Consider the following 13,650-nt stretch of genomic DNA (forward strand, 5'->3'; position numbering starts at 1 on the left):
GTAAATGCCGACTCATAGTGATGACTGACACAGCATAGTCTTTGAATTGAAAAGTACACGTATGTGTGTCAGCAACTATCTCGTTACAACTGTATGCAACTATGATATACTATAAAAATGCATTGTATGTACAGTACACATTGATTTTTTTTATTTAATATGAATTTTTTAAAAAATAAAAATTAATTAAAATGCAATTGTCAATTTTGAGCAAATAAAATTTTTGCGTTCCGATGTGAACTTTTCTTGTACTTACACATTACTTACACATGTGTGTATACTGCAGTCTGTTGTGTGTGTCTACATATGCCAACTACTGTTTAAGCATAATTCCACCCACGTTCAAGTGAAATGTATTTTGAGGTAAACTTGGATTTGATTACGGCCAGAACTACGCTCAAGTTGCATGCTCTTTTTAAACATGCAACTAACATGCAAGTTGCAATCAGACATGAGAAAAGTTCTTAATATCCATTGGTTACGACACACTATATAAAAGCACCAGAATACAACACAAAATACACTATATGGACAAAAGTATTTGGCCACACCTGTTAATTATTGAATTGAGGTGTGTCAATCAGACCCGTTGCCAGAGGTGTATAAAATCAAGCACCTAGCCATGCAGTCTCCGATTGCAAATATTTGTGATACAAAATGGGTCGTTCTGAGGAGCTCAGTGTCTTCAAGCGTGGTACTGTGATAGGATGCCACCTTTGCAATAAGATGGTTCATGAAATTTCATCCCTGCTGGATATTCCACGGTCAACTGTAATTGATATTATTAGAAAGTGGAAGCATTTAGGAACAACAGCAACTCAGCCACGAAGCTGAAGACCATGTAAAATCACAGAGCGGGGTCAACGTCTGCTAAGCGCATGGTGCATACAAGTAGCCAATGCTCTGCTGATTCCATAGCTGAAGAGCTCCGAACTGCCACTGGCATTAATGTAAGCACAAAAACTGTGCAGCGGGAGCTTAATGGAATGGGTTTCCACGGCCAAGCAGCTGCATGCAAGCCTCACATCACCAAGACAATACCAAGTGTTGGATGGAGTGGTGTAAAGCACACCGACACTGGACTGTGGAGCAGTGAAAACATTTTCTGAGGAGTGATGAATCACGCTTCCCTGTTTGGCAGTCAGATGGGCGAGCCTGGGTTTGGCACATTACCTGTCTGACTGTATTATGCCAACTGTGAAGTTTGGTGGAGGAGGGATAATGGTATGGGGCTGTGTTTTAGGGTTTGAGATGTGCCACTTATCTTCAGTGAAGGGCAATCTTAATGCTTCAGCATACCAAGTCATTTTGGACATTGCTATGCTGCCCACTTTGTGGCAACAGTTTGGGGAAGGCCCTTTTTTATTCCAAAATGACTGTGCCCCAATGCACAAAGTATGGACTACAAAGACATGGTTTGATGAGTTCAGTGTGGAAGAACTTGACTGGCCTGCACATAGCCCTGACTTCAACCCCATCAAACACCTTTGTGATGAAGTGGAGATTGTGAGCCAGACCTTCTCATCCAACATCAGTGCCTGACCTCATAAATGCTCTACAGATTGAATGGGCACAAATTCCCACAGAAACACTCCAAAATCTTGCGGAAAGCCTTCCAAGAAGAGTGGAAGCTGTTAACGCTGCAAAACGTGGACCAACTCCATATAAAAGTATATGTATTGGAATAGAATGTCATTACAGTCCCTCTTGGTGTAATGGTCAAGCGTCCAAATACTTTTGTCCATATAGTGTATAATCAATGCAAGTTTTTATCCACTGAAATAGATCCATGGCAGACAGGTATTAATTTGAAAGACAAAGAAAGTAAAAGGAATTTAGTGATCACCAATTCCTATACTTGTTAAATTTTCATACATGTAGGGTGTCTGAAGCCAGCCCTAAGACTTATACATTGCACAGAAAGAAAAAGGATTCCAGGTATGAATGCTCTCTAAATGCATATTCAAATTATTATTTTTTTTAATTAGAGCTCCACACAATATGTGTTGGCAAAATTCATATGCCCATTTGGTAAAAAAAAAAATTGCAAATAATTTTTGTTCGTTTTTCTGATGCCCTCTGCTGGAAATAAAGCATAAAATAAAGTTGTTTTTAACATAGGTGCTTGTCTGCAGGTGAATTCAGATAGTTCATATTCCATGAGTTTGCAAAGATACAAGTTTGGGCTTTCACATTCCCCTTCCCTACTCACTAGAGCAAACATTGCCAGACATCCAGCAAAAAGTGTGAGATGCTTTTAAAACAGATTTTTCCTAGAAAATGGGCTTGCATTTTAAAGGACTTATGAAATATTCAAACCTTGATTTTCTGGAATTGCAGACAGAAGACCAAAGATTACACAACACAAGATGCAGTTTTTCTTCATCGTCCAGAATCGTTTACGCTTCACTTTAAATATCACGCCTGTAAGCTGTAATGCACAAGAAATAAAACCAATATTACCACTTTGTGCCTAATACATACCTGCTAACTAATTATTGCTTTCCTCCCTTCAGGAGATCCTATTCATAAATTGGGATGATAACAGATTTTTTTATTGTTGCATGGTTATCGTGACTTGTTAGTAAATAGACCCTATAGAGGTAATGGAGTTGTGTGTGCTCACTCCCTTTATGTAAATATCCATCTCTGTAACCCCTGTGTCAATAATATGAACATTTGATGCTAGGACTTCTCCAGTTTAAAGTAGTGCATGACCAGTGATTTACATCACCTAAGGGACTATAAAGCTCTGCAGTTTTGCAACATCAGATATTTTTCCAAATCCTCACTACTTCTAGACCATTATATATCCCAAAAAAGGAGGTGACATTTTTGCAGAGTTGCATGTCATCTGTTGCATAAGCGTGGGAAATCAAGTTAGGTCCGGCCACTATCACAAATAGTTATATACTTACCCCATAAATGACACTATACTGCCGCATATATCAACACCTGCACGTAAAACCAGATGCAGGGAGATGCATGGTGAATTTTGACATCACAACAGCACTTGTGGACCTTATGCACTTATGCACTGTATTGCTTGTATGAAGATGATCATTATGTGGTAAAACCAGTCACTTTTCTGGCATATCTTAGGATTCATTTGGCCAGTAGATGGCACAAGTTTAATGGTGCCTATGGGGTACAGTTAAGCAAAAATGCTGCAACATATTATTTAAGTCTCGTGCTGAGTTGCATGCATAGTTCCGGTGACACAAACGTGGAGTTCTGCTTTTGCTGCTCTGCACTGTCCTTGTACATTCTACATTTTGCTAAAGTTATGCACTATAAATATGCCTTGGGCGATGATAGCTGATAATTATGTCCAGGCAAATAAAACTATAGGAGGAATTCCGCACATAGCACTTGATACCAAATTCTGCTGCAAAAGCATGCAAAATTCCGCAGTCAAGTGAGGCAGATAATATGCAAAATATGTTTGAAAATTGTGCTCATCTGTACTATGTACTATTTAGCACGTTTTCCAAGGTGGTCAGTAATAATAAACTGAAATAGGCATAGTGCTACTTTCATTCATACCAGGGGCAGATCTAGACTTTTGTTTTAGGGGGGGCGGTTTATAGATTAATCCTGACCACTCTCCCTCTCCAGTCATGGCTCCTCCCCTCTCCAGACTCCCCCCCCCCCTCTCCAGATGCCTCCCCTTCTCCAGTTCTGATTCCTGTCGGCCCTATGCCCTACAACACTGTGTCCCACAAATTAATGTATTTTACAATACAAGTCGGTCAGGTTTGTTATATGCTTTATTTAAGTAAAACACTATTCAGTTATAAAATCACAACAATAAGAGCAACAAATAACAGATATGTCTGCACCATCATCACACTGCTCCCCCTTCATCACACTGCTCACCTTTCATCACACTGCACCCCCTTTATCACACTGCACCCCCTTCATCACACTGTTCTTCCTTCATCATACTACTGAACCCTTCATCACACTGCTCACCTTTCATCACACTGCACCCCCTTCATCACACTGGACCCCCTTCATCACACTGTTCTTCCTTCATCATATTACTGAACCCTTCATCACACTGCTCCCCCTTCATCACACTGCTCACCTTTCATCACACTGCTCACCTTTCATCACACTGCTGCCACTTTCATCACACTGCACCCCCTTCATCACACTGCACCCCCTTCATCACACTGTTCTTCCTTCATCATATTACTGAATGCTTCATCACACTGCTCCCCCTTCATCACACTGCTCACCTTTCATCACACTGCTGCCACTTTCATCACACTGCACCCCCTTCATCACACTGTTCTTCCTTCATCATACTACTGAACCCTTCATCACACTGCTCACCTTTCAACACACTGCTGCCGCTTTCATCACACTGCTCCCCCTTCATCCTACTGTTCCCATTTCATCACACTGCTGTCCCCTTCATCTGACTGCTCCCCCTTCATCATACTGCTCCCCTTTATCACACTGCTCCCATTTCATCACACTGTTCCCATTTCATCAAACTGCTGTCCGATTCATCAGACTGCGCCCCCTTCATCACAGTGCTCCTATTTCATCACACTGCTGTCCCCTTATCACACTGTTCCCTTTTGTGGCGTCATCTGCAGTGAGGAGGGTGCAGGGAGCGTAAGTGAGGCACTGTCCCATCACACTGGAGACAGCAGTGGCTTGTAGTAATTTACTCATGCAGGCTCAGCTGTGTGTGTATAGGTTGGTCCAATGAAAACATAACTAATTAACAATAAATTAAAACCTTTAAAAACAGACGGGACTGTATTTCTTCATTTAAATTTCAAACTACATTTATTCAATGCATCCTTTATGTTTCTAATTGCAGAGTTGTAGTATATTATTGTATTGTTACATTGTTTATGTAGTTCAGTACAGTGGCTGGAACTTTTTCTTTGAAAGTGTAGACAAGATCCATTTATAATACTGGACATTCTGATGTAACTATTACAAAACAAACAAATTAATGTTCTAAAACATGCATCTCAAACACAAATACAGCTATGTGGGAGTATTTCTTGCTTGGAAAATGACACGGGTAGAAAAAAACCTTGGAGTTTGATATGCAGAATTCATCAGTCATCATCATCATCTATAGCGCCACCAATTCAGCAGTGCTGTACAAAGAATATTTGTCATTCCCATCAGTCCCTGCCAGTCCCCCCGCTCCACACACACTAGTATTAAATTTTGTTAACAGCCAATCAACCTACCAGTATGTTTTTGGAGTGTAGGAGGAAACCTGAGTATCTGGAGGAAACCCACGCAAACAGTGGGAGAAACGCCCCACAACACTTAGGGGTATATTTACTAAACTGCGGGTTTGAAAAAGTGGAGATGTTGCCTATGGCAACCAATCAGACTCTTGCTGTCATTTTGTAGAATGCACTAAATAAATGAAAGCTAGAATCTGATTGGTTGCCATAGGCAACATCTCCACTTTTTAAAAACCAGCTTTTTAGTAAATCTAGCCCTAAGGCTTTGTTCGGGAATCAACCTTAGTGCTGTGAGGTAGAAGTGCTAACCAATTAGCCACTGTGCTGCCCACATAAGGGTTTAAAACCCCCGGAATATCTAGAATAGCGAATTGCTGCAGTCAACATTAATTCAATTGGAAGGATGCAAAAAGCTAATATATATATATATATATATATATATATATATATATATATATATATATATATACATAGTGCAGAATTCTCGGGTAGATTTATTTTATTTTTTACAAGCGATACAGCATGTGATAACAGAATTATACATAGATATAGCAGGGATATCCACTTATGGTGCAGTAATTAGATGACCATGTCAGTATAAAACAGTGCAGGGTTTTCTATAGCACCAAGTGTAAGGTGTAAGTTCTTGAATCCTTTCCAGTTGTGGACTCCTACATGTAATTCCCTACATGTTGTATCCTTTTAAAGACTTCAGGGAAAAGTTGCATAAATTCTTTAACCCTCTCTCCCTGTAAATAAAGCTGTTAACTGTTGGTGCATGCCTGCCTTGTATAGTGTGCAACTTCCCTGTTAGTGTCACTTCCCAGAAGTGATCTCAAACTGAAAAACTTCTAATTGACCTCTGTTAGTTGTTAAGGCTTTCCGGGTATGATGCCACTTTCGGGTTACTATCCATTCCGTTCCATGTCAGTTTGTTCAGGGCTGTAGAGACAAGACCGGAGTCGGCAGTGTGCTAGGTGCGCAATTGCCCCCCCTAGATCCGCCCCTGACTCATACTGCCACTACTTCTCAGAACTTAACTTATGGTAACAGGTGTGTAGTTAGGGGAGTCATAGGAAGTACAGGGAGCGCAGCGGCTATGGGGTTGGCAGGTGAGGGGAGCTCAGAAATGTCAAGTTGATCACCCTCTGAAGGCCCCACATCCCCTGTGGCCCCGATTTGCTATGAAAATAGCAGAGTGGCGCATTGGGACCACGCATGCTCATAAGAGACCCCTCACTCTGCTCTATTAACAGCAAATGTGATCCGGGAGGCCAGAATGGCACAGTTTTGCTCTGACATTCAGCAATGTTCTGTTCCTGTGTATAATGTGAAATTCAAATACACGCTATTCCTATCAGATTAATTCTAATCTCCAATTTCCCCAAGGCAATAAAATAAAATATTCTCATGCAATAGAATTCAGTACTATATGTATGCAGTAGAGGTTGATTGTTTGACTGACTGAATAAAACAAGCTCCATACCATTTTTGGAGTGTTTCTGTGCCCAGCAAATCTGACCTCATCTCCCTGGTGGGTGGATTTGGATGATTCCTACAAAGATCTACTGACATTTCCATTTTTAGTGTGAAAATCTAATCTATTTTTTTTCAGAATTGTGCCCATGACAGAGGAAGACATATAATAGTCATATATGTATTTATCCTGACCTTCCTTACAGTCTATGAGCAAACTTAAGAGTCTGATCTGTCTCCATTTTACTTAAACTCTGAAATTTTCTGTTTATCTGACCTAGAATGAATGGATTGGTCAGAAAGGCGCCCATACTATTACAATGTCTTTAATATGTAACATGTGATCATCCAAACATCATTCATTTAATACATATGAACTCCTTTCCGTAGCAGGATGTAAATGTAGCTTCCTATGCCCTGGACCCTTGTACTTCCTGTCATTGACAGTATCTGGTTCCCATGAACCCCCCCAGTGACCCACAACAAATCTTTCTCCTGTGCACTGTGTTCTAGAATGCAAATATCAAAACTTTCCTCCTATTTCCTTTTCTGGAAAACTATCAGCAGGGTTTACATAGAGAAGGAAAAGCCCCTGGGTCTAGTAAGTGTTTGAGAATATGTTAAGAATCATCTAACTTAAATGTCGCTGACATCTAACATGCTGTTATTGCATTTAAAACACATAATATTTCTTCCTTTAGAGGGGTAAATCAATATCAAATGTGTAAAAAAAATTATAAAAAGATTGTACAAAGCAAAACACACTTTATATATATAACATTTATTATGACACTTATATGTAAAGATATGGGCATATTTATATTTATCACTTCACCCAATACAAAAAAAGGGGGCTACCACCGGCACGATCACTGCCAGAAGTAAGATTTGCCGGTTTAGCCTTTGCATGTGGAAGCCTATTTAACTTGTACCAGTGCAATACCTGTTCTGTTATCTTCATCTCAGGATTGCGATAACAGAAGAAAATCATTTAGGATGTATTATTATTTTGCGTCCGTGTGCAGATTTTTTGTGTAAGCAGAGGACAATAAGTGCACGTTCACAAGAGTGTATACCTTCCAATTGTCCCGATTTAGGTGGGATAGTCCCAATTTGAGGGCTCGTTCCCGCCATCCCGATCAGAACAGCTTTGTCCTGATCAGTGGGAAATTAGGGAGGTATTGCAGTGGTGAACGGTTGATGTGCGCACTAATGCACACGGGTATGAAGAATTTGGACTGGAGGAGAGAACGTGCAGTTTAATACATCAAAAGTGCTGCGGTCATGCCCCCATCTAGCCGTAGCCACTCCCATGTCCCGAGGCCACCTACCCAAATATTGGGAGAGTAAATGTGACATATTTAAACGTGGATGCATCCCTAGGGATGCCTCTTAGGAGTCATATCTCTTTCGGGTACTGGAGGACTAGTGCAAAGATAATGATAATGACTATAAGCACTTTCTAGCCACTTCTGATTGGCTGCCTCTATATCGACCTCTCCAGCTGAATTAATTAGCATTGTGGCTATATTATATCAAGTCGCGGATATCTATTCGTATTACTTATTTGTCATTTCCATTTGGACTACTGCAGGAAAGATTGCCGTTGTATTTTTAAAGGGGTAAACAAAGGCTGTGGGTATGTTTGTATTTAATTATATTTTAAATAGCAAATGCAGCTTCTCATTTATCAATAATAGTCAAGACACTATTCTTTCATGAAAAAGCACTTTGTTACATTATTATATTGTGTATGATTAGATTAATGTAACTTTAGCATTTACTGCTAACACTGTCAAGCTGTATCTCTATACTATTGTTAAGGTAAGTATTCACACTTGTACAAGGAAAAGTTATTGATATTTTTAAATTAGGAGGATCATATATTTTATTTCATTGCGATGGATACAAAGAGACCCAGCTGTACACAGAAAACAACACATACACATCTGTGTTAGCAGAAGGTAGTAATGCATTGAGCTAATACATCAATTCTGATGGCCGAATCTGAGTGAGGGGCTTAATTACAGGTCCCCAAACAGTTGCAATCTGGAGAGCCAGGGGGCCCCTAAGCCAGCAGTAAGATCCAAAGAAAATCTTTATATTTTCCTCTCTTTATTTATCTTTATTTATACCAACATTCGCTCACAATTGATTCACATCTGTAGTATACGCTGATGATTATGATTAACTCTCCATGGTCATCATCAGCATCAGATATTTATATAGCCACCACTATATAACAGCTGCAATCTCTCTGCAACCACGTGTATGCTCTGAATTCCGAGCCTACAACACAGCATAAAAACTACTACTAGAGCAGAATTGTGTTACCAAAACCATGAGTTTCTACAATTAATAATGTATAAAATAAGGTGTGTTTATCAAAGGTTTGAGTTTGCAAATTTGTCATTTTCTAAATTAAGACTGGGGGGTAAATGTATCAAGCTGAGAGTTTTCCGGCGAGTTTGAAAAACCAATCAGATTCTAGCTGTCATTTATTTAGTGCATTCTACAAAATGACAGCTAGAATCTGATTGGTTGCTATAGGCAGCATCTCCACTTTTCAAACCCGCCGGCAAACTCTCAGCTTGATACATTTACCCCTGGGGGTTTGAGTTTCAAGCTGAGCTGTCTCTTTACCTAGCATTCTCCAGGCTAAGCCAGTTGTCCCAGTTGAGACCTTGTCTAGCCAATAAAACACTGTAGGGCCTATTTTAATCATAAGTCCCCAATACTGGCACCAAGTAAGATTTTTTATTTAAGAAAAAAAAAAATTATCTACACAATTTAACTTACCAGTTTGCAGATATGTCCAGCTTGCCGATTCAGAAATGAGTAGTGGAACTGATAGCTTAATACTCGGTTCTCAATCCCACTACTAATGGAAAACAGTTTAAAAATAGATGAAATGTATTAAAATATATTTTAATACCTTCATTAAAAAGTTCTTTATTCAAAAAAAGAAAAAACACTAATAGAAGAATTTAGAAAATCTGTGTCACCAGCAGGGCCGCCGAGAGGGGGGGGGAGCGGGTACATTTTACCCGGGCCCGGCCATGCCAGGGGGCCCGGGCCGGGCCCTCTCCGCTAATTAAATTTTTTTTTTTTTTTATAATTTTCTTTTTTGCGATTTTTATTTATTTTTATTTTTTTTCCCGCGGGGGGGGGGGGGGGGTTATTCGTTGGTGGGGGGAGCTGGAAGAAAAAAAGAAAAAGAAAAAAAACGATACTCACGTGATCGCGCGGCGCCGTGTCCCTCCTCTCCTCTTCTCCATTCACACTGACTGCCGGGCGTGACGTCATCAAGCCACGCCCGTCAGTCAGTGAGGAACGCTGCAGCCAGCATGAAGAAAGAAGACAGAAGAGGAGATAGAAGAAAAGAAAGGAAAGAAGTTGACAGAAGAGAAGAAAAGAAAGGAAAGAAGTTGACAAAAGGTAAGTAAAGAAACGGAGAGGCAAGGGGAGGAAAACAGAGATGGACAGTACTATAAAGAAAGGGGAGAGAAAAACAGAGGAGGGAAAAAAAGCAGAGAGCCACAGAGGAATTAAAAAAAAAGTGGGAAAGAGGAACAGAGGAGAAAAAAAAGGAGAGAGGAACAGAGGAGAAAAAAAAGTGGGAAAGAGGAACAGAGGAGGAAAAAAAAGTGGGAGAGAGGAACAAAGGAGGAAAAAAAGTGGGAAAGAGGAACAGAGGAGGGAAAAAAAGTGGGAGAGAGGAACAGATGAGAAAAAAAGTAGGAAAGAGGAAGAGTGGAGGAAAAAATAGTGGGAAAGAGGAACAGAGGAGAAAAAAAAGTGGGAAAGAGGAACAGATGAGGAAAAAAAGTGGGAAAGAGGAACAGAGGAGAAAAAAAAGGAGAGAGGAACAGAGGAGAAAAAAATGTGGGAAAGAGGAACAGTGGAGGAAAAAAAGGAGAGAGGAACAGATGAGAAAAAAAAGTAGGAAAGAGGAAGAGTGGAGGAAAAAATAGTGGGAAAGAGGAACAGAGGAGAAAAAAAAGTGGGAAAGAGGAACAGATGAGGAAAAAAAGTGGGAAAGAGGAACAGAGGAGAAAAAAAAGGAGAGAGGAACAGAGGAGAAAAAAATGTGGGAAAGAGGAACAGTGGAGGAAAAAAAGGAGAGAGGAACAGATGAGAAAAAAAAGTAGGAAAGAGGAAGAGTGGAGGAAAAAATAGTGGGAAAGAGGAACAGAGGAGAAAAAAAAGTGGGAAAGAGGAACAGATGAGGAAAAAAAGTGGGAAAGAGGAACAGAGGAGAAAAAAAAGGAGAGAGGAACAGAGGAGAAAAAAATGTGGGAAAGAGGAACAGTGGAGGAAAAAAAGGAGAGAGGAACAGATGAGAAAAAAAAGTAGGAAAGAGGAAGAGTGGAGGAAAAAATAGTGGGAAAGAGGAACAGAGGAGGAAAAAAAGTGGGAAAGAGGAACAGTGGAGGAAAAAAAGGAGAGAGGAACAGAGGAGAAAAAAAGTTTTGGGGGCTATTGAATGTTGGGGTGAGTTTAGGGAGAATGAGGTCTATTTATTAAATGTGACTGAATTATTTAATGGCAGTGATGGTTGCAAGAAATAGGTACTGCTGGGGCTGTTTGCAGGAAGTTTATTTATTAAATGTGAATAGTATTATTTTAATGTTGGGGCTGGAGGAAGGCCTAATTATTAATTGTGGGTGCTATTGATTTAACGCCGGGGCTGGCTGTAATTTTCTAAATGTAGCCATTTTTTTTTCAAAATAGGTCCTTCAACATTCCTGGATCCGGACAAGCCACAACTAAAGAAACCAGCAGCCACAGGTGGAGAAAGTGAGAAGAACAGGTAGGAGAGAGCAGCACAGTGTGTGAAATGTTGTGATTCTAGTAGGGACAATACCAATTTTTGGTGAATGTTGTGCCCAATGTAAGGTGTAGGCCAAGACTGAACTGTTTGTGTACACACTGCATTGTTTGTATACTACACTGTGGTGGTAGATGTCCTGAAAGTCAGGAGTGCTTGAACATATGTGACGCTCCGGCGAATTGAGAGCCTAGTGGTTTTTATGTTAGCCACGCCCCAATGGCACGTTTGCCACGCCCCCAAATGCATGACCACACCTCCCAAAATTTTTGCACCGCCGTTTGGCTAGCCACGCCCCTGAATGTATGATCATACACCTAAATTGTTTTGCGCCGCCGTAAGGCGTCGCAAAAAAATTTTGGGGCTTACTTGAATATGAGGGGGGCCCCATGAATTTGTTGTACCCGGGCCCTGAATTCTTCTTGGCAGCCCTGGTCACCAGACAAAAATCATTTTCATCATCAACAGAGCTTTACACCCTTTGATAAATAAGCTCCTAAATTCTTAAATGAAAAAAATATTAACTAAACTCAGCTGACTATGGCAAACACTTTTTTTTTTTTTAGAAAAAATTGGAAATCCATATGTAAATGAATGAAAAGTTTGGCTGGTATTGACAATGCCCTAGAACAAGTTATACAGTCAGAAAAAGTTGGTGACAAAGGGCTAGATTTACTAAACTGCTGGTTTGAAAAAGTGGGGATGTTGTTTATAGCAACCAATCAGATTCTAGCTGTCATTTTGTAGAATGTACTAAATAAATGAAAGCTAGAATTTGATTGGTTGCTGTAGGCAACATCCCCACTTTTTCAAACCCGCAGCTTAGTAAATCTAGCCCCAAATCCTTTTTTCTCTCGGTGGTTTAAATTAAATAATCCGAAACCTGAGGAGTATATTTACTATGCAACCGATTCCTGGCACTTTGAAGTCATTTGTTTTTAAATGTCATTTAAAAAAAATTGGTGTTAGAAGAAAATGACTTCAAATTGCCGGAAATCGGTGGTTCTACCTCCACATAGTAAATATACCCCTTGAATATTGGTATGTTTCATCAGTTAATAGCAATAATAAGTCCCTATGACAATGAACTAAAATATATACTACAAACCCACAGAATGAAATGGTTAGTTACTTGTACAATAATAGCCCCAAATTAATTTCTATATTTACTAAAGAATATAGTTCATACTGAAATCACGTCAAGAATACATAAAGTGATATGCTATTTGCTCTTTGATTGCACACCATGAAGAAATGTGTCACATAATTTGATATGTGCACACCAGTGACAGAAAGGTATGAATAAATGATTTCTTGATCTCATCTAAACAAGTGACATAAGTGGTAATGGAAATTCTGAAATTGAAGCATCGCATTGAAATTAAAAATGCAAGAGGACAAGGATATGACAATGGGAAATACAAATGCATTCAAACTACAATCAGTAAAGAATGTGAATTTGCATCATTTGTACCACGATCAAGCCCACAGTCATAACCTAGTCTGTGTTCGTGCAGCCTCAGGTAACTTTGCAATGATCAGTTTGTTTGGTACGGTTCAAAGATTATTTACTGCCATTTTTAGTTCTACTTCCCCATGTCAAATGTTAATGAATACATTAAAAGTATCTCTAAAAGGCCATACAGACAGAAGAGAGAACTAAAAGCAGGATCCATTAAAGGTTCACTACCACCTAAAAAGAAGAACATTTCTGTTCACCAGTTTAAAATGGCAGCAATATGAGTGGGAGGGGCATGAGTGGGAGAACCAATTATATTACGGCTTCTCATTGGTCCTCCCACTCAGTCCCCTCCAAAGACTAACTGTGAGACTAACCAGGGCTACACTGAGGCAGGGCCGTAACTAGGACTGTGTGATAGGGGCGACCACCCAGCATGCAACGCTGAAGGAGGGCACAGTTTATGAATATTTTAGGTTCATTTGGTTAAAATTGAGGGCTAGGTGGGCGGCATCATTCTTTCTTGCTCCAGGCATTAGAATTTTAAGTTAACGCTCTGCTCAGAGGAGCCTCCTGGGATCTGGGGAGCGGACAGGGCTATAAAGCCAAGCTCCCCTCCCTAGATGGTAGTGCAATTTTAAAGCATTGCATTTACT

General features: G+C 40.0%; 1 protein-coding gene across 3 annotated transcripts in view; it reads right to left on the minus strand.

The window, feature by feature from the left end:
- LOC142111301 (cytokine receptor common subunit beta-like) overlaps positions 1-13,650 on the minus strand; it is a 110,771-nt gene that overhangs the window by 59,974 nt on the left and 37,147 nt on the right. For 2 of the 3 annotated variants that reach the window (XM_075193799.1, XM_075193800.1), the window contains exon 2: positions 2,320-2,431. In XM_075193799.1, coding sequence (XP_075049900.1) covers positions 2,320-2,386 — 67 coding nt within the window. In that variant the 5' untranslated portion in view covers positions 2,387-2,431. Of the gene's footprint in view, positions 1-2,319; positions 2,432-9,503; positions 9,586-13,650 lie in introns of all 3 variants that reach the window. The other variant, XM_075193798.1, reaches the window with a different exon arrangement.

The sequence above is a fragment of the Mixophyes fleayi genome (assembly GCF_038048845.1).
Source record: "Mixophyes fleayi isolate aMixFle1 chromosome 4 unlocalized genomic scaffold, aMixFle1.hap1 SUPER_4_unloc_2, whole genome shotgun sequence".
Taxonomy (NCBI): Eukaryota; Metazoa; Chordata; class Amphibia; order Anura; family Limnodynastidae; genus Mixophyes; species Mixophyes fleayi.